Source organism: Leguminivora glycinivorella, chromosome 23 (assembly GCF_023078275.1).
Source record: "Leguminivora glycinivorella isolate SPB_JAAS2020 chromosome 23, LegGlyc_1.1, whole genome shotgun sequence".
Classification (NCBI taxonomy): domain Eukaryota; kingdom Metazoa; phylum Arthropoda; class Insecta; order Lepidoptera; family Tortricidae; genus Leguminivora; species Leguminivora glycinivorella.
Window position 1 is genome coordinate 13,099,235 of NC_062993.1, and position 24,445 is coordinate 13,123,679.

General features: G+C 37.5%; 1 protein-coding gene across 1 annotated transcript; it reads left to right on the forward strand.

Moving 5' to 3' along the window:
• Window positions 1-19,688: 19,688 nt before the first annotated feature.
• Window positions 19,689-24,199, forward strand: LOC125238443. Its single transcript, XM_048145791.1, has 2 exons — window positions 19,689-20,734; window positions 24,084-24,199. The coding sequence occupies exons 1-2, from the start codon at window positions 19,707-19,709 to the stop codon at window positions 24,091-24,093; spliced, it is 1,038 nt and encodes a 345-aa protein (XP_048001748.1). The 5' UTR covers window positions 19,689-19,706; the 3' UTR covers window positions 24,094-24,199.
• The last annotated feature ends 246 nt before the right edge of the window (window positions 24,200-24,445 follow it).

The window sequence follows — 24,445 nt, forward strand, 5'->3', positions numbered from 1 at the left end:
TCTGGTTATAAGTTTGACGTATCTGTATGTGTATGTATGTCTATCTGTATGTCGTAGGTCTCGAACGGATGAACCGATTTTGATTTTTTTTTGTCTGAAAGCTGAGTTAGTCGGGAGTGTTCTTAGTCATGTTTCATGAAAATCGGTCTACTATGTCTCGGTCGGGGGCTTTTTTAAAATTTTAATTTTGTGGTTAGGTTATTCAAACATAGTACATAAATTCACGACAGTGTGCGTAGCAGAATGCGCAAATGCTCACAAAACACTCACGATTCTAATAGAATCATTCTGTCTCTATCGCTCTTTCGTATTGGCGCGACAGAGCCAGACTATCTTTCTGCGGCGTTTCGATTTCGTTTCGCGTCGCAGAAATGCCATTCGGCTACGGGGCCTGTATAAAATATAAAAGGTAGACAGAGCAGACCCTTTAGCAAAACTTGCCTTGTTGCATGAGTCCATACATTTCCTCATTTCCTTTGTTTTGATTCTACTGTTGAAATTGTAGCACCGCTCACAGTCTCTCTGCTTAGCCTTGAGGTTGACTGGTAGAGAATGCCTTAAAGCATTAAGTCCGCCTTTTGTACTACAAGATTTTCTTTTGTGCAATAAAGATTAAATAAATAAATAAATAAATACATCAAGCGCGACTTCAAGTTTGGACTCACGCGCGACAAAGCAAGTTGTGCTAGAGGGGCAGATGAAAACATCGTAAGGAAACCGAACTAATTCCAATAAGGCCTAGTTACCCTTTAAGTTGGGAGGTTAAATAGCAGTCGCTTTCGTAAGAACTAGTGACTACGCCAGAGCTTGTGATTAGTTGTCACAGCGGACCCCAGGCTCCCATGAGCCGTGGCTAGTGCTGGGATAACGCAAGGAATCAGAGCAGGCAGAGCAGATGAAACTACTCAAGTTTCAGTGGCACTCTGCAATTGACAGGTTGAAAAAAAAAATTGTGATATTATATTTCGCCAACGCCATCGCCAACATCACAATTCAACTCTTCCAACAGTCGACTTCTACATCACCCATAGGCGAAAAGGGGCTGGTGAGATTTTTAGGTCATCGAAACGCCGCGAAAGGTAGTCTGGCTCTGTCGGGCCAATACGCAAGAGCGATAGAGATAGATATCTACGAGCGTTTCGTTTCGTGAGCGTTTGTACCATTCGGCTACGTATCCAGGGTGGCTAGCCGAATGGCACAATCGCTCACGAAACGCTCACGAAACGAAGCGCTAGTAGATATCTATCTCTATCGCGCTTTCGTTTGGCGTCGGAGAAATGCCATTCGGCTACGGGGCCAGATGACACTACGGAGAAAGTTAATTCGTACCCTAGTTTCGTCTTCTCTGTCACTGCCTAAGTCGTGCTACAATAATCTAATAGATGGCGCTTAACGTCCGCTGGTAGGCAAGTGCAAAAATTTGTATCAATCCTACAACGTGCTAAAGGAGTTCCGAAAATTAGTTCCTATATATATTTAAAACTCCTGTCAATAGAGTATCTACTCTCTTTTACCAACGACCTCACCTTACCCCCAAAAAGTTATTAGAAGCTTATTCTATCGAATTAAATATTGAAAAACGTCGAAAACACATGGTAGTGGTTCGGGTTTAAAGTGTTCCCACTGTGGGGCTTAAACTACTTTGTATCTCCATGCAACATATTCATTAATTGATTCAGCGGTTTAAAAAAAACGGGGGAAGTGTAGAAAAAATATATGTAATGAGACGATCATAGATTTCATATTATATACCATAGATCACGCAAACGTAGGGCAAGCGCTGGTAGCCTAGCGGTAAGTACGTGCGACTTTCGTTCCGGAGGTCGCGGGTTCGAACCCCGACTCGTACCAATGAGTTTTTAAGTTTAAGGTCTAGTTTTATCCTTCGGGTTGGAACGTCAGATGGCAGTCGCTTTCGTAAAAACTACTGCATACGCCAAATCTTGGAATTAGTTGTCAAAGCGGACCCCAGGCTCCCGTGTGAGCCGTGGCAAATGCCGGGATAACGCAAGAAGGATGATGAGATCACGCAAGCGTATCTACTTAGCGTGTTGACGCTTTATTTTCAAAAATATTCATTTTATATATAATACAATTTTTGACAAACGTGCTTGACGTTTGTCGAAAATTGTTTACTTTCAAATCGAAATTCTCATATTGATGTAAATTCAATATTAGAAGTTATTTTCCATCCAAACTATAAGTCAAGAAGCCTGATCCTTAACTGTGTTGGGTTAAGTTTGGTCCCAAGCGGAGATTTCGAAGTAGTCCGAGAGACGAAATTAGATGATTGCTGAAGATTTGTTTTTTAATTTTGCGCCTAACCTACTTCAAACGGAAATTATCTAGTCTAGTCCCGGTTTCAAATACTCTGTTCAATAGTAAAATAAAGGTGTTATTGCTAAAAAAACAGTATGTACCTAATTTAATTGTAAATCAGTCATAAATTTATTTTTTATATTTATACGACCGCGTTTTTTTTATAACACAAGAAAAAAAAAAGAGAAAAAAATAATATCCAAAATTATTCTTGTCCTCCGAAAGAAGATTCTGTTCGGATATTGCACTGCCTGCAAAGAAACGCATATAATCTTTTTATAGTTTAAATTGACTGAATTTTGATTTTAATGATGGCATTTTGCAAAATCGTTTCGGTCATTTATTTCAGAAGGCAGAAACTCTAACGCTTCGAAAAGTAACACGTCAGGATCTCAAGCTACAACCTCCGATCTTGCAAGATAGAATTACGTCCAAACTGCTAACTCAGTTACAAGTTGGACGAGGGAAAAAAACAGGAAAATCGTTTGAAAATACCCTCGATGCTCGAAAATTTTAAGTTATTTTCGTCCCTATTTATGTTGCTTTAGATTCCGGGATTTTTTATTTTAAATGATTTGTATTTTTTGGCTCAATGATAAGGAAACGCGTTCAAGATGAAACCAACCATTATGGCCAATAAAAACCTGTGACACTTCTTAGGTATACTGAGTAACTTTTACACATGGGACTAATGCAATTGATTGTTTTGAAATGAGATAGGTGTATTTCCCATATAAAATCATTTATTTACAAAAACATAGTTACAAAAAAAAGACAATTACATAGGTATCAAGACAGACTATTATCAAGGACTATGTCAGGTAGAGTCAGTAATCGAAAATTAAGTAACTACAGAAATTGCAATGTAATGTTTTCGTCTTCATTTCTCATTTCGAATCATTTCTGAATTGCGATAGGGCTTTTCGGGCAATTTACACTTTGCCTATGACCCCCAATTACTAAGTTCTTATGAACAAATTAAGCTAGCTCATAGTTTCTGATTTCCTCCAGAATCTACAACAGACTTCACAAAACAACTGTATTTCCATCCCCCTCCCTCCAATACCGAGTGCGATAAAGACAGATCTAGAAATTATTGATGTTTTTGGTAGCTTCTCGGTTAGCAAGATTATACGGGCGGCTTCACAAAGGATTGAATGTCTTAACGAAATATTAATTAGAAAAGTTTGGATTGCCTCTGAATTGATGGCTAGTCGTCTGAAGCGGTATTTATCAAATTTCGGGCCCACGTTTGGGCGCCAATATTAGCCAGCACTGTTTAGAATAATGTTTTTATCTTGTCTGTTTGTCTTTTTAGGGTTCCGTAGCCAAAATGGCAAAAACGGAACCCTTATAGTTTCGTCATGTCCGTCTGTCCGTCTGTCCGTCTGTCCGTCTGTCCGTCTGTCACAGCCGATTTACTCGGAAACTATAAGTACTACAGTGATGAAATTTGATGGGAATATGTGTTGTATGAACCGCTACAAAATTATGACACTAAATAGTAAAAAAAAGAATTGGGGGTGGGGCCCCCATACATGTAACTGAGGGATGAAAATTTTTTTTTCGATGTACATACCCGTGTGGGGTATCAATGGAAAGGTCTTTTAAAATGATATAAAGTTTTCTAAAAAACATTTTTCTTAAAGTGAACGGTTTTTGAGATATCAGCTCTCAAAGTCGTAAAAAGTATGTCCCCCCCCCTCTATTTTTATAACTACGGGGTATAAAATTCTAAAAAAAATAGAGGTGATGCATGCTAATTAACTCTTTCAACGATTTTTGGTTTGATCAAAGTATCTCTTATAGTTTTTGAGATAGGTTGATTTAACTGTAATTTTGGCAGGTGTATAAATTGACATAATAAGTTTATTATATTTGCTGCTACGGAACCCTTTGTGCGCGAGCCCGACTCGCACTTGGCCGGTTTTTTTTTACTGTAAAATAGTAGCTTAAACTTATAAAATTTTGTGCTAAAATTGCCGGCTCCTTTGATTCGTATTACGGGAATTGGAATTGGTGGCTATGATATAATTAATAATCAAACGAACTTACCTGTGAAGTTTGATTACAATTATACGAGTATCCAAATCCGAGACAACAAATATTATTTACTATGCAGCACACGGAATCGTACCGTCCAAAGTCACACATTTCAGAGATATAAAATTTAAAAAACAAGTTCTCGCCATGCATACCTACTACCTTCAACATAGCCCAGCGCCCTGCGGCGTAAACCCATCATTATTTTAGAGTAGATCTTTTTGTGTCGTGAAACCATTTTATTGTTATTTTCGGGGTTGGGGGGCGGGACTTTGTTGTCTCGGATTTGGATACTCGTATAATTGTAATCAAACTTCACAGGTAAGTTCGTTTGATTATTAATTATACTTCCTATCCAAATCCGAGACAACAAATATTATTTACTATGCAGATGTTCAGAGCCTTGCATGTCAATACAAATACTGCATGCGAAAATAAAATAAAGTAAGAACATCAAAATATGATATAGTGTTAAGTTTCGTATGAGTACCTACTTAATGGTATTAAGTATCTGATGATGTGACGTCATGATGACGTCATTAAGCAAATTAAAAGTTATTCCTATTATTTAAAGTTAAGTTATTCCTATTATTTTATATATAACCTATTGAAAATGTTATAATTATATTAAGCTTTATGAATGTTTTTGATATTCCCTGGTTATGGTAACACTGATTAGTTTGCAACTTCTAAGGTCTTAGAACGGCGCTTTTTGGCTTTTAATGAAATGTTTTTAAATTAGTATTAATTACGTTTTAAAGTCAAGGTCATTATAGTTTCATCAGTTTTCATTTAAGATTTTTCTGATGTACAAGAAATCTCATGTAAAATTATGCGTAGCAACAAATTCCCTTTTGTGCATTGGCAATGCAAGCAATAAGCATACGCAGTTACAATGTTTTATTTATATTCTAAGGTGAATTAAAAGTCAAATTCAGTTACTATGCAATTAAAAAGTAAGTCCATACAATGCCTTAGTATACTACTTTCTAAATATTGTTTTAAAACGTCATATCACTTTGTTCATATAACATAAGTAACCTGGTAAGTATTATATTAATTTATATAGATGCCAACAAAAAAGGCTCCTATACTTAAAAAGGAAGAAGTAAACTTAGCTAGTTACTAGTTTAATTATTATGTAATTATTGCCGATGTTTTGAGGACAAAATATACAACATTCAATTTTAACATCTGATTGTAAAGTTGTAAAGAAGGCAAATGAGCAGACAGATCGCTGTCACCCATGAACACCAAAAACCTGAAGCATTAGAACTTTTTTAAAGGTGTGTTTGTCCGGTAATCCTTCAGAAGACAGTTCTGCTTATTCCACACTTGCCACAGTTTCCTTTATTAATTAATTGAGGGAGTAACAAACAACAAACATACATACTAATAAAATAAAATAACGTTACAGTAAAGCTGTACTATGTATTGTGATACAAAACTACAATTAACAAGAAAGAAAATATGTAGTTGGGTTATACAATCAACTATCATAACTATTTAAACTTTCTAGTTACTAAGCGAGACTGTATGTCAATCAGGGATTTCAAATTTAAATATTAATTTCATTGGAAACTTTATTTTCTAATTGGATTTATTAATCTAGCTGTTCACGGCTGCAATAACTCTGCATAACTGCACAACTATATTGTGTGTATTAGTTTCCATCGGCGATTTTACGCCCCGGGTATATAGGCCTAGATAATGTGCACCACCCACGAGGCAGCCCCTGTTTTCCGTACCACAATTCCCCTATAGTTTAGAGCTCTAAATATTGTATTAGATTTCTCTTTCAATCGAGGTATGTTAATTAAAGTGTAGGATGTAGGTAGTTAATGCGTATGTGGCAACGTACAGGTATAGTCGTTGCTCGCCTGGCCCCGTAGCCGAATGGCATTTCTCCGACGCCAAACGAAAGCGATACGCCGCTGGCTCTGTCGCGCCAATACGCAAGCGCGATAGAGATAGATATCTACTAGCGCTTCGTTTCGTGAGCGTTTCATGAGCGTTTGTGCCATTCGGCTAGCCACCCTGAAAGGGATTTATTGCGCCTTGATTATTTATTTTCATTATTATAACTATTATAACAGCGAGTAATTAATGATGACACGTACTAAGCATTGTAAAGTGATTTGTGTAGGTATAGGCTGTGGTATAGGTCATAGAGCTATGACTGAAGGGTTAATACGGCGTATATTTTATTATTTTAGTGTATGCATGATGCTCATATGGTGTAGCAACATTATATTGTATGTCTTGTCAGAGCAATAGTATTAGCAATTTTAAGGAAAATAAGATTTACATTTTTGTTTACTGTTCAATCATTGGTTCATTGGTTCAATCCTTAGACGAAAGTGTTCTTATATTCATTCTGTATAATGTGCGTTAAGTAGGTAGGTACCTACATAAGTTATATAACAACATTACATTACATTAAATCTGATTAACAAGTCTCGAGATAATGTAAATCTCATTAACATTAACACTTTTAAAGCGGAGTAATGTTACTATCTTTAATTTGTGAGAGACCAAGGAGCGGAGCGGCCGAAGAATAAACAGATTGAATACAGCGAGGAGAGAAGCAATCTAAGAAAGTTGGAGTTGCGAGCGAAGAGCGAAGTGACCGATGAACGTAGCGACAGAAGCGTGAATCCACCGAAGCGTAAACCGATTGAAAAAACACAGTGGACAATGCACTGTGAGACCGGAATTCTCAATGTAGTTTGAACGAAAGAAGAGCTCCTGAGACAATTTGTGGAGAAAATATAGTCATTTTAAGGTTGACTTGATGTGCATATAGCTAGAACGCTATAAATACAATGTTCTCTATAAAATGTATCTATAAAAGTGGAGCCATCGATACAGTTTTGAAGCAAAGATCACACTATTAATGTTTATTTTATTTATTTCCTAATAAAGTGGAGCCCACAAAGTTTCAACAGTCAGAGAGCGGAGATCTTGACTTCATTCGTGGAGAATTACATAGTAAGTTTAATTTAAAATGATAACATTTTGTTTTAATTTCTTGTGTTTTATATATATAATTATGGTTAGTATTTAAATTTATCATTATTTTTTGACTAAGTTGTTTAAGATTATTTTAATTCCTTATTTATTGTATTATTATTTTTGTATTTTTGACATGTTTTGTTTATCGTAAACTAGAACGTTCCTTTGCTAATCCGCGAATTGATAACGTGCAAGTCAATCAGTGTTAACCTATTGTACTTACTTGCGTATTTTTACATGCAATTAATTTTCCCACCCTCCCACCGCAAAAATAAAAATAAATACGCAAATAAATACAACAACCCACCACCAAAAATACAAAACTCGACACGTGTTTCGCCTGTCTACGAGGCATCCTCAGGAGCTGATGTTGACGGTCCGAAGTTCCGCAACTGGTTGCTACTCACAAACTGGTTGCGGAACTTCGGACCGTCAACATCAGCTCCTGAGGATGCCTCGTAGAGAGGCGAAACACGTGTCGAGTTTTGTATTTTTGGTGGTGGGTTGTTGTATTTATTTGCGTATTTATTTTTATTTTTGCGGTGGGAGGGTGGGAAAATTAATTGCATGTAAAAATACGCAAGTAAGTACAATAGGTTAACACTGATTGACTTGCACGTTATCAATTCGCGGATTAGCAAAGGAACGTTCTAGTTTACGATTAACATGGATTTCCGCAAAGTAACGCCTGATTCCATCGATTATGTTTTGTTTATGCCATTAAAGGTTTTGAATTGAGTTGAATGGATAGCCTATCACTGTTAAAATGTGCCACAAACAGCTACTACGCCTTAAGCGGAGCATTCGATACAACTTGTGAACAAAGATAGCAACGTTACTGTTAAAGTAGGGCACATATAGCTACAACGCATTTAGCGGAGCCCTCGACACAATTCATGAAAAAAAATAGCCACAACACTGTTAAAGTGGGGCACATATAGCTACAACGCATTTAGCGGAGCCCTCGACACAATTTGTGGAGAAAAATAGCCACGACACTGTTAAAGTGGGGCACATATAGCTACAACGCATTTAGCGGAGCACTCGACACAATTTGTGGAGAAAAAATAGCCACGCCACTATTAAAGTGGGGCACATATGGCTACAACGCATTTAGCGGAGCCCTCGACACAATTCGTGGAGAAAAAATAGTCACGCTACTAATAAAGAAGGGCATTTTACTGTAGGTTCAGGTATAATTTTGCATGCCATTTTTGGCTAAACATGTATTGCTAGTCAAAAATAGTAATGTACCAACTAATGTATACCATGTTTATCGCAATAAAGTAATTCATTCAATTCATTCACAAATGGCTACAACGCATTTAGCGGAGCCCGCGACACTATTTGTGGAGAAAAATAGCCACGCCACTATTAAAATTTGGTACATATAGTTACAACGCATTTAGCGGTGCTCTCTCGATTTTTTTTTTTTTTTTTTTTTTTTTTTTTTTTTTTTTTTTTTTTAGTGGGGTACCCAACATTGTAATCTCAATTTTCATCACTCATCAGGGTTTTATTTCTTTTCTACCCGATACTCAACCAATCATCCTTGACGCTATTATACTATCGGAATACTATTTCAAGACATGCTTACAATATTTATTATTGACACAAGTAAATCTTTATTTACAATAAGCTCTTATAATTATAATCTCTAATGTCTTAACAATGTCAAACAATATCTAATGTTCTAATGTCTTTATTTTTATTTCTTTATGATTTAATTGCTGGACATAGACACATGTCATCCAAATAGTAGGTAATTACTTACAAAAAGAGACTTGCTCACATAGGGTACTTGTCTTCACACAAAACTGATAGAAAAAATTTTGATGTGACCATGATGCCGAGCTAGAAACCCGTAATGTTCGCATAAATCCTTTCGTCGGCATCGAAGTACGGCCCGTACTATATACAACAGCAAGCAACAGGCAACACTGTCAACACATTTGTGATCCCTATTACCACGGCATAAAGTCTAACGATAGTCAGTTAAAGGTGTTGCTGTTTGTGCCATGGATTCGGTATTAGTTAAGGCGCCTTAGGTAAGATCGTGCAAGCGCATCCTGTTTAAATACATCAGTTACTGGCAATGTGCAGTCGGTCATTATATTTATTAATACATTATTGAATGAATCAACAGAAAAAATATAGTTTAATTATTGGTTCCAGTATTTGTAAATATTGCTACAACTATTGCTCGTTTGACTTATAAAATATTGTTGAATGTTGTTACAATTTACATAACGATGCGTTTTTCTTTTAAACTTTTTATAAAAGGCGCTTTATCACCAACCAGAAAAAATATGTTTATAGATCAGACATGTTGTTAACGTATAATATACTGTTCTATACGCCTACGATATATACGAGTAAAATCATATTCGTAAATATTGAAGTCAGAGATCACATCGATTGTCAGTAGGTAGTTTAATAGTTACATATTACTGTAAGTAATCTGTGATTTACGTATTACTTAAACACATATACTAGTAATAAGGTAACACTACATCGTATTACTTTCCTACTGCAACTTAAGTATTCATACCGAAAGCCTTTTGTTTGAAAAAGAAGGTAGTCGTAGAAAATCCTATCGTATGACCAAATATGACCGCAAATAAATTTAGTATTTCGTTAACTTCTTAGTTCTAGTTATCAATAGGCAAGTGAGGCAAGCTACTTAAATGATAGTACAATTGTGTGTTAATGTGTAAAATCACATTAGCTCGTAGCTACGATCGAATGAAAAACAAAACTATTATACACTCGCCGATAACTAGACTAAACTCGCCGGTACTATACGGCGGTCGGCAGTTGTTCAAATATGGTTTGAATTCTATAATCACCATTTAGCGCACTATAGGTACATAAGTAGGTATTAAATCACTTACCGAACTTCATAAATTCACAACATTTACACTTTTAGAGGAACACTTATTTTGACGAAATTACGTGTGACTCGGACGACACAAAAACATGTAATGATGGGTTTACGCCGCAGGGCGCTGGGCTATGTTGAAGGTAGTAGGTATGCATGGCGAGAACTTGTTTTTTAAATTTTATATCTCTGAAATGTGTGACTTTGGACGGTACGATTCCGTGTGCTGCATAGTAAATAATATTTGTTGTCTCGGATTTGGATAGGAAGTATAATAGGCTGTGATATGATAGCGACCCATTATATTTGTTATTTTCACAAACGCTAACTTTACACATATACCAAATTAATGTACATTGATTGAAACAATAATCGTACCAGTAACTACTTATACAATATGCAATGCTAAATTACCACTAAATCAGTTGATTTGTTGAATTAGTTAATTCAATAAATCAATTAATTTATTAAATTTATTAATTCAATAAATCAATTGATTTAGTGGTAATTTAGCATTGCCTTGAATTTAATTATCAACACAACAAAAATCAATCAGAATCAGATGAGTTTAAAGTTCGCAAAATAGGGTTGACACAATTTTTTATTTTTGGCAGAACTGTCATCAAATGTATTGGAGCTGGGAACACTCATTGTAATGTCTTGACTTGAAGGCGAGTTTCTATATATGTCAAAGCGTTGGCAGATCCGAAATAATTGATGGCGAGTGTACTATTGAAATAGTATATTGAATTTTACAGCAAGCCAGATAAATAATAGTTACCTACTTATCTTTATTTATCGTGATTATTATTTACCATGTTGGGTGCCAATAAAACTACTATTGGCGCCCAACGTGGGCTTAGTATGAAATAATATTTTTAATAGTTAATGTCGTGTAATAAATTATAAATTTTGAACGTTTTCGTATGTAGGTAAATATTTAATATAATTACTTTCGTGAGTGTATTAATTTTATTTTATCGTACCGACTTGTATGCAACGTTTCATTGTAAATGTCGAGAAATTTTGACTTTGATTCGATCAATTTTATTATTATATGTGTACTTTTCTTTGCAGAGAAATCAAACATTATTCAAACTAAATCGAAATATTTGCACAAAGTTTCTGTTCAGTAATGATCATACCCCAGCGCTCTCCTTGAGTTATGTTTGCCTTAGCGAACTCCTCTTTGTTAACTTATTTTATTCACCACGAGTACAATTTACCATATTGGACCCCAATACTCGTATAACTAGTTTTGGCGCCCAACGTGGGCTCAAATCAATTTATGTATGAACATGTATGAAATTCATACGTCATAATTATGGTAAATTGTACTCGTTGTAGGTTATTAAATGAGGTCTTTAACTAATTGTAAGAAGTGCGGAAATATAGCGTCATATTATTTACTATAACTAATACTCTAGACCATAATTACTATTTATTACTTTTCTATAAGAATAATGCTTGTATCTTTAAACAAATAAGCAAATAACCTCTCAAAGCAACAAGCGGAACTTTTTGAGATGGAAAGACACAAATAAGTGTCATAAATCCTTGTTACATCCCTATTCAGTTTTCGAGGCCAATTATTCTGGTTTGCGATGAAACTCCTTGTAATTTTCAATGTAATTTCAATTTTAATTAGTGAATTGATTGATCAGCGACTATCGACATTGATTAGTGTTAGGCTATTTCGAATTTTGGATTTAATGATTAATGCTGTGGCGAATACTCAAAATGAACGTATTTCTGTCAATAATATCAAGCCTGCGTTCGCAAAAGGGGTAGGCAGGGCATGCAATTGATCTTGGAAATTAAGGGTTTAACAGAAAACGAAACTTTGATATTGCCGTGACAGGTGTCCAGCCTGCAACAAAATGGAACCTATAATTAACAATCAATTGATACGACTACAACTAGATTATTTTTAATAAACCTAGGTAAGGTGCATTGGGGTAATTTCGAAAGTCGTCTAATTTCGAAAGTCACATTAAAATCACCATTATTTCCATCATATTAAGATTCCCCTTTCGAAATTACCCGAGCATTTCTGTGCTTCGAAATTACCCCAATGCACCCTAGAGACCCTACTACATTTGTGGCAGTAATGATGCTGGTGTAATATGGATCCAAACGCTCCTATTTAGTATGTACATTTTCGTTATCAGGTAGATACTGAACTTGCTGGTAACAGGCAAATTTGACACCCCGTGTAAGCCTGTAAAGCTGATGTTTAAACATTACCAAGGATTACCTAGTTATTGATGTCGCGAACCCAGATCGAACAGCCTTGGCTATTTCATATGAGATGACACATTGTATAAAACACACAATTTAAAGCTTGCCAAAAAAAGAAGAAAATATTTCATACAAAAGTGACTCAATAGTACAATACAAATACAAAATACAAAAATTCTTTATTTCTTTACACACATGGTCATAATTTAGGGGATGGAGCTGCTCGGTAAGCAAGGAGTTGCCTGTGTTGGGAGGCCCCGCTCTTCCCTAAGTTAACAGTATCTACAATCATTTAGCACTAAATATCAAAATACATTTTTTGCAAAACTTAACTAAAAACTAAAAACATTAGTCTACTTGCTACAAATATTTTTATAAATTTAGAAATAAGACTAAGATTACATTTAAACACTTGCCATATTTGCCATATGCAAAACGGCATACATCGACGGTGGCGCCCCTATATATTTTATGTTTATGAATAAATGAAATTAATAAAATTGAGAATTTAGCGACGGAGATCTGGATTCAATCTCAGCCATTACAAATCTCGTCAAAGTATTGGACATTTGATGAACTGGAAATTAATACCATTTAAGCAATGAGGTTGAAAGATAGAAAATGCCTTTAAACATTAAGACCGCCTTTCGTACTGTAAGATTTTTCTTTTGTGTAGTAAAAATTTAATAAATAAATGATCTGCCGTACCAGGGAATTTTGGAAATAAAGGATATTTTTTAATGGAACGATTTTTTTTTTTCATAGAGGATTTCCGGAATTTCCGGTAACGGCGTATCACTACATCTACTTCATTTACGTAGTTTCCTCAAGGCAAGTTTCATTATTGCTGTTATACTAATTATTAGCTTCTATTGAAGAAAAAACCGGCCAAGAGCGCGTCGGACCACGCTCAGTATAGGGTTCCGTATTTTTCTCCAAAACTACTGAACCTATCAAGTTCAAAACAATTTTCTTAGAAATTCTTTATAAAGTTCTACTTTCCTGATTTTTTTCATATTTTTTAAACATATGGTTCAAAAGTTAGAGGGGGGGGACACACTTTTTTTTCCGTTAGGAGCGATTATTTCCGAAAATATTAATATTATTAAAAAACGATTTTAGTAAACCCTTATTCATTTTTAAATACCTATCCAACAATATATCACACGTTGGGGTTGAAATGAAAAAAAAATCAGTCCCCACTTTACATGTAGGGGGTGTACCCTAAAAAAACATTTTTTTCCACTTTTTATTTAACCAATTTGTCGGCGTGATTGATATACATATTAGTACCAAATTTCAGCTTTCTAGTGCTAACGGTTACTGAGATTATCCGCGGACGGACGGACGGACAGACAGACTTGGCGAAACTATAAGGGTTCCTAGTTGACTACGGAACCCTAAAAAACTGTCAAAATGCCTTTCCGATTTATGATTGGTTCCGTAATAGGTGTCCAAGATTTAGCTGGTTCACAAAATTATAGCTCTAATTACACTTGTAGACACGTTAGAACATTTGCTACAGAACACAAAAACCGAGCGTTTTATCTAAAACTGCTAAAGCTGTTCTTCAGGTAGGCTTACGTTCATCGACATTTACCTAAGGCACCTTTAGGATAAGCTGAGCACTAATTAGGTGTAATGGATACGAACTAATTAACTGCGCCTACGGGCTACAGGCTGTCAAATATAACAACCTGTATAAGCTGTCTAATCTATATAGCACGATGGTAAATCCTGGGGGCCGATTTTTTAATCTCACTGTCACTAAAATATCGGTTGAAAACGGTGAATTGCCCATTATTTTCAGTGACAATTTTCTGAATTCGAACGCCGTGAGACTCAAAAATCGGCCCCCTGATATTAAAGGAAAATGGGCATTTTTCATGTGAACAGTCTTTGTACATACATAAATACTCACGCCAGTATTCCCAAATGGTGAAGGCAGAGCACATGAAACTGTTCAAGTTTCAGCGGCGTTGAAAGAAAACGAAATTGTGGTGGTTTTTAATGCAGTGACAAGTTGCCAGTCCATCGCCTAATTAACAATTAATTGTCACTTAAATATGTGATTAACTATTTACGCAGTTGCAATACAAAGCTAAACACAAGCCTGCGAATTATTTCCAAAAGAAAACAATGAAAACACAATACAACGTCTTATTTATCCGTGACATAAAATACTGAGCTACGTTTATGTCAGTACCGCAGTAGACTCGTGCCAAATTCGCGATTATGCCAATTACCAAATCATACTGACACGCTTGTTCTCACATACGGTCCTTAATAACCTAACCACAAAATTAAAAAAAAAAGATAAAAGATAAAAGACATTTATTCATGACGCTCACAAACACGTACGTACATGTACACACAAGAATAGGACAAAAAACAGAGAACAGAACATTAAGTAAGTGCGCATCACGAAATGGACCCAACTCAGCATAATGCTAGCTGGAAGCCAGCGCTGGTCTTCCGTAGGGCCCATTCGGTGATGCCAGCAAAATTAAAATTTTGAAAAAACTTCCGACCGCGACATAGTGGACCGATTTTCATGAAACATGGCTAAGAACACTCCCGACTAACTCAGCTTTCAAACAAAAAAAACTAAATCGAAATCGGTTCACCCGTTCGGGAGCTACGGTGCCACAGACAGACACACACACAGACAGACAAACAGACAGACAGACAGACACGTCAAACTTATAACACCCCGTCGTTTTTGCGTCGGGGGTTAAAAACATCTTTCAGTATAATAAAATACATATTCTTAACTTAAAACTATTATCGGTGGGATTCAAAATGGAAAATAATGTCCCTACGTCAAAATCAGTTCTAGGTACGATACAAATAAAAGCGACGTTTTTGTACTTACATATATTATTAGTTATTTGTTATACAAGGGGGCAAAGTTGTATTTTAACGCCGAGTGTGGAATTGAAAGACGAGCAAGTGAAAGGATTCTATAGTTGAACCACGAGCGAAGCGAGTGGTTCGAGAATAGAATCCTGAACTTGCGAGTTTTTTAACACACGAGAAGTAAAATACATTTGCACCCGAGTGTAACACAAAACTTTTCCCCTCACTATAGCGAGGAAACTACAACGCAAAAATTGCGTTTATCACTGCTTCCAGTAGTTCCGCAGGTGGTAAATCATCTTTATAACTGGATTCACCTACTTTTATCATTTTTAAAGCAGTTAATTTGACTTTATTCAAGGTCAAATTACTTTACCCACTAGTGGATAAAATGCGTTTTTACCCGCTGGTATTAAAGGACAAAACACGTGTTTCCGAGCTAGTGAGGGGAAAACAATATTTCTGTCGTATCAAGTTTGTATTTAATTTATGTAATTGTTTTTTAACCCCCGACGCAAAAACGAAGGGGTATTATAAGTTTGACATGTCTGTCTGCTTGTCTGTCTGCCTGTCTGTCTGTCTGTCTGTCTGTCTGTCTGTCTGTCTGTCTGTCAGTCAGTCTGTCTGTCTGTCTGTCTGTCTGTTTGTCTGTCTATCTGTATGTGTGTCTGTCTGTGGCATCGTAGCTCCCGAACGGATGAACCGATTTAGATTTAGTTTTTTTTTCTGAAAGCTGAGTTAGTCGGGAGTGTTCTTAGCCATGTTTCATGAAAATTGGGCTACTATGTCGCGGTCGGGGGTTTTTTCAAAATTTTAATTTTGTTAACCTCATAATTTACTGACTCATAACACTTTTTTCTTGTTTTGACCTAAGAAATAGTGGTTCAAATCTTTAAAGTTCCTCATGTATCACGCTGTATACCGGTAACACATATAAAACATGGGTCCATTAGGCTTATTGTCTGTATGTCTCGCATTTCGCTCGCACAACAATTTCTGCTAACGAGTAACATAATGGGACATTCGAGTTTCCAATTTCAAATTAGGTGTTTACAACCATATCCATGACTAATGTTGAGAATCCGAAGTTCGCAGGAGGCTATTTCAAATTATTAGTTTTAGAGTACCTAGTTTTAATTAAAAGACCGAAATAATGTATATTTGTCTGTAGGTACGTTACCTCATCACTCGTAAATCACTATACGGATTCATTTATTGATATAACAATAGTTTGAACCACAAAAATAGCTATGGTTGAAATGGAAACGAAGTAATTAAAAAAAAATAGTTGCCTGATTATTGGTAAAGGCAAAATGCTGACATATATTTTTTGCTATCAGACTTTTTCCAGGCGCTTTAATTAATCCTACTGCTGATACTATAATTTGACAAATTGCACACAAAAACAAGTAATATCGAAGTTTCACAAGAAGTGTCTGCTACAACCCAATTATTATGTATTTTACTTATATTAAAGAAACATAATCTTGAAACAATCCGATGTTCAATATTCTAATACAAATGTTAATCCAAAAATTACAATGAGAATCACGTTTTGATTTACAAGATTTACCCGAAGATATTGAAATGTAGATTACAATTTCTCAGGCAAAGGATCTGGAATAGCAAATATTTGATACTTGATTGATGAATAAGGGCCGGTTGCATCAAACCGTCTGTCACCGTTAAAGCGTTCGTTAAATTTTATTGTATGGGAAGTTCCATAGACGTCTGCTGCGTGACGATGATGTGTCTGTTAAATGTGGATGATACAACTGGCCCTAAGTATTATTTAATTTTACGTTCTGTTTAACTAAGAATCAATGGGGAATAATAGGGATCGAAATTCTGTAGACTAAGGGCGTGTACTGAATAGACGAGGCGATGAATAATTTGTTGTATTATCTTATACTTTTAAACGAGCAATTCTTGTATTATATTTATTTATACCGACGATCTCGGAAACCGCTCTAACGGTTTCGCTGAAATTTGTTATGTGGGGGTTTTCGGGGGTGAAAAATCGATCTAGCGTAGCCTTAGATCCTGGAAAACGTGAATTTTCGAGTTTTCATGAGTTTTTCTTTTAGTAAACATAAAATATGGTCGTTAATTTCGCCGCGCGCGTATCGATTCTGCTTAGCTCAGTCGTACGAGGTCGGTCTAATGTACGCAGATACATCGTAGGTATCAGGGTTTTGAATCCCGGCTAGAAATTAAGTTTTTGGTTTTGTCTTTTTTTTGTTTTTGTATTTATAAGAGTTTTTTTTTATCTAAAGACGTGATATATTATTAACTTTTTAACAAAAAATAAAACCGCCTTCAAAAAAAGCGTGTTACAAAACACGGAGAAACTAAAAAGCCAAAAATAATAAACCTTCGAATTCAGATTTCTTATCGGATTGCAATAATCTAAACATCCAAATTATAAACAAATCAATTATTTTTGTAGTCGGTACCAGACCTGTTCGTCGCCTTGCTATTTCCTGTTTGCCCCACCCAACCATACGCAGGCTGGCCCCGACTCCAAAAATAATTGATTTGTTTATAATTTGGATGTTTAGATTATTGCAATCCGATAAGAAATCTGAATTCGAAGGTTTATTATTTTTGGCTTTTTAGTTTCTCCGTGTTTTGTAACACGCTTTTTTTGAAGGCGGTTTTACTTTTTGTTAAAAAGTTAATTTATTTGTTGATTTTTAGTGGTTCCTAGTGATATTATATGTATCAGTCCGAATATATGTACAGTAATAGTGAAAGAATTATCCTTTAACTCCTAACCATTGAGGAGTCGACCTTCCATCATCAGCTCAGCCACATAAAATTATTACCATCAGGCGTAAATACTGGTGTACCTTTGAAAAATACACTAAAAACATTACATGTGCCTATAACATTTGAAGAGTTCCCTCGATTTCTCCAAGATCCCATCATCAGACCCCGACTTGGTGCCAATGGGACCAACTCGGAGTTATACCCGTTCGATCAAAAAAAAAATTTTGAAAATCGGTCCACGATTCTCGGAGATATCGAGTAACATACATACAAAAAAAAAATAAAAAAAAAAATTCAGTCGAATTGAGAACCTCCTCCTTTTTTGAAGTCGGTTAAAAATAGAACCGAGCGAAGCTCGGTCGCCCAGATATTAATAATTACGTATGGTAAATAAAATCGTGATACAATTTTGGCATTAAAAGTGAAGTTCTTTTTTGGCAGTAAGATACAGCAGAGACAAAAAAAAATTATAAATGGAGGCAGACATGCAAAATAAATGGATTTAATAATATCAGTACCGTTCCGGAGGTCGTGGGTTCGAACCCCGGCTCGCACCAATGAGTTTTTTGGAATTTATGTGCGAAATGTCATTTGATATAATTTGCCAGTTGCTTTTCGGTGAAGGAAAACATCGTGAGGAAACCGGACAAATTCCAATAAGGTCTAGTTTACCCTTCGGGTTGCAAGGTCAGATGGCACAGTCGCTTTTGTAAAAACTAGTGCCTACGCCAAATCTTGGGATTAGTTGTCAAAGCGGACCCTAGGCTCCCATGAGCCGTGGCAAATGCCGGGATAACGCAAGGAGGATAATGATGAATAATATATCAAAAGTGAAATTTCTTCAAACTAAACACAACTTTTGATTCTGACATTTGAAACTTACTATATCAATAAATATGTAGCGCGTTTTAACACGTAATAAAATAAGACGAGTCAACACAGGGTGGCTAGCCGAATGGCACAATCGCTCACGAAACGCTCACGAAACGCGCTAGTAGATATCTATCTCTATCGCGCTTGCGTATTGGCGCGACAGAGCCAGCGGCGTATCGCTTTCGTTTGGCGTCGGAGAAATGCCATTCGGCTACGGGGCCTGATATATAAATAAAAACTAAAACCAAGCTTAATATTAACGTTTTGATATTATGTCAAAAGCGCAACCCAAAAGTATTTAATACAACAATACAATACAATACAAATACTCTTTACTGTACACCTTGATAAAAAAACATCAACACAAAACATAGAAACAACACGAACAAAGGTAAACAATATGCGGTCTTATAGCTAAAGAGCGCTTTCTTCCAGACAACCTTAGGTAGCGGAAATTAATAAATTGACATTATGTCAGGTAGGTAATAAATTTATCGCACAACACAGAATAATAATATAAAATACATACACATAGATAACTATATGCATAAATATATTTATATAAATACTTAAAAAAAACTATTACCTGTGTATATGAATGCATAATAGTTATTTCAAATAACTTATTTGTTAAGGGGGCAAAGTTGTATTTTAACGTCGAGTGTGGAATTGAAAAACGAGCATGTGAAAGTGATATGTATGCATGCGACACCCCGCGCCTCTGTCCGCGCGTCCGCTGTATCCTGGCCTGCGCGCCAGTAATAAACGAGCTTCCGTCGTACGCACTTGTTTCATTGCTATACATACCTATCAGTGGCTAACGAGGATAGTGCATACCCGCGCGCGCATTAAAATAAAAATGTCCGGTTATTTAGGCAGTATCTCTAACTTTGATCCTAATACGCAGGACTGGCAAATATTTGTTAGTCGACTAAAGCAGTTTTTAGGGTTAAATGCGATTACTGACGAGGCGAAGAAGAAAGCGGTTTTGTTAACGCATCTTTCGGACGACGCATATCGGCTACTTGCGAATCTCGCGCACCCAAAGGATGTAGAAACAGAGAAGTACGATGACCTGCTCGATTTACTCAATGGGCACTTTGTACCAAAGAGGTCAACCTTCACGGACAAAGCGAAATTCTACAACGCAATAAAGGCAGAAGGTGAAAAAATCGAGGACTGGGCGGCTCGACTTCGGGGACTGGCAGTTCACTGTCAGTTCGGAACCGCTCTGGAGACGATGCTTCGCGACCGTTTCGTTCTGGGATTCAATGCGGGTCCGGAACGAGACCGACTCTGCGAGCAGGACGTGGAGAAGTTGACGTTTGCTAAGGCGTTGGAGCTTGCTCAGCAGGCGTCTTGTGCTCGACAGGCCAAGGCCACCCCTGCGGTGCTCAAGGAGGAGCCAGTTTTCAAAACGAGCACGACGAGAAGCGGCAGCGCTGGCCGCGGAGGTCACGGAGGTCACGGAAGCCGCGGCAGGCACGGTAGCCGCGCGGCAGGCGGCGTGGATTCTTCTTCACGTTGTGATGTTTGTGGTCTTCGTAATCACGCGGCGGATAGGTGTAGGTATAGAAATTACCGGTGTCAAAAGTGCAACGAAAAAGGCCATCTTAAGAAAGTGTGCTCATCTAATCGTGTTAATAATATCACTATGGGACAGTCAGTGGATCCCCAGGAGTCTGGAGACGGCAGCAGTGAATGTGAGGAATGTCAACTGTTCAATTTGAGGTGCGTTAATTACAATCCCATATTAATTCCTGTCGTTTTAAATGATGACGTTAAATTGACCATGGAAATAGATTCAGGGTCAGGCTCAAATGTGATTAGCTACGAACTATATGAAAAGCATTTCATCCGAATTCCGTTAGAAAAAGTCAATGTTAGAATGTGTTTCTATAACGGGCATAAAATCACTCCCGCGGGTAGATTTGCGGCCGATGTTACTTTTTGTAACATGACGAGGCAATTATCGTTTTATGTTGTTGAAAATGGCGCAAATCCGCTCTTGGGTCGTGAATTTATGGTCAAATTTGGTATATATTTTGCAGTAGATAATAAGAAAATCGCTGTAAACGAATGCTTTGATTCTTTTGAAGTAAAAACATTGTTATCAAATTTTGAACCATTATTTCGTGATGAATTAGGGTGTTTTAATAAGTTCAAGGTGAATCTACATTTGAAGGAAGGCGTAAAACCTAAATTTTATAAGCCGAGACCATTGCCGTTCGCGTTAAAATCTCAGGTAGAAAACGAATTGTCGAGACTTACGCGGGAAGGTATTTTAGTTCCCGTTAATTACTCTGATTACGCAACGCCAATCGTGCCGGTTTTGAAACAAAACGGCAGCGTAAGAATATGTGGAGATTATTCTCTCACTGTAAATAATGATATTTATATAGACAAATATCCTCTACCTCGGATAGAGGATATTTTCGCTAAATTAAGTGGGGGTGAATATTATTCGAAGTTAGACTGCAGTCAGGCCTATAACCAGTTTGTTCTCTCAGACGAAGCCCAAAAGCTTACCACAATAAATACAACGAAAGGTTTATTTATGTATACACGGCTCGTGTTCGGGCTCGCGAACGCGCCGGCGGTGTTCCAGCGAGCTATCGAGAACCTACTAGCGGGTATCGAAGGTGTAGCTGTTTTCCTAGACGATGTTTGTGTAACGGGGGCTACCAAATCCGAACATTTAGACAGGTTAAAGCTAGTTTTCGAAAGGTTTCAAGACGCCGGGTTGAGACTACAAAAAAATAAATGTGCATTTTTCCAAAAAAGCGTTAACTATTTGGGCCATATTATCGACAAAAATGGTATGCACAAGTGTCCTAAAAAGGTAGAAGCTATAACAAACGCGCCGCGTCCGACTAACATTAAGGAACTTAAGAGTTTCCTAGGGCTGGTAAATTACTATCGCAGTTTTGTAGAAAACGCGTCGAGCATATTGTGTCCACTTCACGAATTATTACGTGCGGGCGCGAGGTGGGAGTGGACGCCGCGACACGAAGCCGCGTTCGAACGTATGAAGAGGGAACTGGCGTCCGACCGCGTCCTGGCGCACTTTGACCCCGCGCGCGACTGCTGCTGAGCGTGGACGCTGGCCCCGAGGGGCTCGGCGCAGTTCTTTCCCAAATCGGCCCCGACGGCGTGGAGCGGCCGCTTGCCTACGGCTCCCGCTCGCTGACGATCAGTGAGCGGAACTACAGTCAACTACACAAGGAAGCGACCGCCTTAGTATTTGGAATTAAAAAATTCCACCAATATTTGTACGGCCGCGCGGAACCGTTTGTTCTAAAAACCGACCACAAACCTTTATTAGCGATATTTGGAAAAAAGAACGGTATATCGGTAATGACAGCTTCCCGGCTAGTAAGGTATGCTATATTTTTATCCGCGTATAACTACGTTATACAATACACTGCTGGCAAGGATAATACAGTTGCTGATTATTTCTCGCGCGCATGTGCGACGCCGTCGTCAGACGACGCGGCGGGGAAAACACTTGTAAACCAGTGCAGTGTACTGAACGTTAACGTATTGCAACTCGAAAATTTAACACCATTAACATATAAAGACATTCAGAGTGCTACGGCGGCGGATAAAACGTTAGCTACGGTGACAAAGTATATTCAGCAAGGTTGGCCGCGGAAATTACGCTGTACTAAAATTGAACCTTATTTCCGTTGTAGAAATGATTTAGAATTAGAAAAAGGCTGTATAATGCGAGGACATCGTGTTATAATTCCAAAAATATTAAGGTACCAATTATTGCAAGAGCTACATAAATCACATTTAGGAATAGTTAAATGTAAAAGCAACGCTCGATCACGCATGTGGTGGCCCAACATTGACCGCGACATCGAACAGCTGATCGGCGCGTGCGCCGTATGCAGCGCGCTGCGGCCCGCGCCCGCGCGCGCGCCGCCCGCCAGCTGGGGCCGGCCGCCGGGCCCGTGGCACCGCATTCACATTGATTACATGTTTGTTGCTCAAAGAACGTATTTAATTGTGGTAGACGCCTTTAGCAAGTGGGTGGAATGTATAGACATGACTTGCGGTACTACTACGAAACATTTAATTAAGGAGCTATCATTATTGTTTACAAAGTTTGGTTTGCCTGTTACGATTGTCTCAGATAATGATACTAAAATTGCATCCCAAGAATTTGATATTTTTTGTAAATCGATCGGTGTTAATCATGTGACTTCACCTATTTATCATCCGATTAGCAACGGATTAGCAGAATGTACAGTTCGTAATTGTAAGAGAATGATAAAATCAATTATAGAACAAGAATCACAATGTATAAGTCAATTAAATGTAAAATTACAGAGTTATTTGTTCGAATATCGTACTACAGTTCACTGCACGACGAAAGAAACGCCAGCGAAGCTGATGTTTGGCCGTGAGTTGCGTTCGAGATTAGACCTCATAGTACCGCCGCGAGGTAAAACCGCTGACGCGGGGCATTCCGCGCAGCCGGTCCTGCCCGGTAAACAAACGCGTTCATTTAGAGTAAATGAAGACGTTTGGGTTAAATGTTTTGAACAGCGTAAACCTTATTGGACAAGGGGTAAAATAATTAACAAAATCGGTAGTAGAATGTACCTGGTTTACGTAATAGACCAAAATATAAATTGTAGACGCCACGTTGACCAAATATTGCGATATACGAACAATAACAATAGTGACGTAGGCTACAACTTGGATTTAACATCAACATCCTCTGCCACCTTGTCAGATGTGGTTCCAGATTCTATCACCTCGCCTTCAGACTCTTCGAATCTAGACCAGACCGTTAATAATCCGGCTACTATTAACACAGAGTTAGTAAATGAACCCGGCTATGAGGAGAGGTGGGAGAATGCTGAAACGGAGGAAGAGGACATGGGGACTGAGCGACAGTTAATACCTACGGATTCATCAGAGACTAGTAGCGAAGTTCAGGTTATCCCTACGACTGATAACTTGTCGCCCGATCCTCAACGTCGTCATCAATTGCGACCTAGATCTAAGGCAATTAATTATAAGGTTTAAAATATGTTACTATAAAATGATTATTTCTTTATCTCAGGTTCCCTTAATTAAAACGGGAGGAGATGATATGTATGCATGCGACACCCCGCGCCTCTGTCCGCGCGTCCGCTGTATCCTGGCCTGCGCGCCAGTAATAAACGAGCTTCCGTCGTACGCACTTGTTTCATTGCTATACATACCTATCAGAAAGGATGTGGATAGTTGAAGAATAGAATCCTGAACCTGCGAGTTTTTTAACACACCGAGTGTAACACAAAACTTTTCCTCTCACTATAGCGAGAAAACTACAACGCAAAAAGTTCCACAGGTGGTAAATCATCATTGCTATATCAATTTTAAAGCAGTTAATTTGACTTTATTCTGTTGAAGATATGTAAACATAATTATAGTTTCCGCACA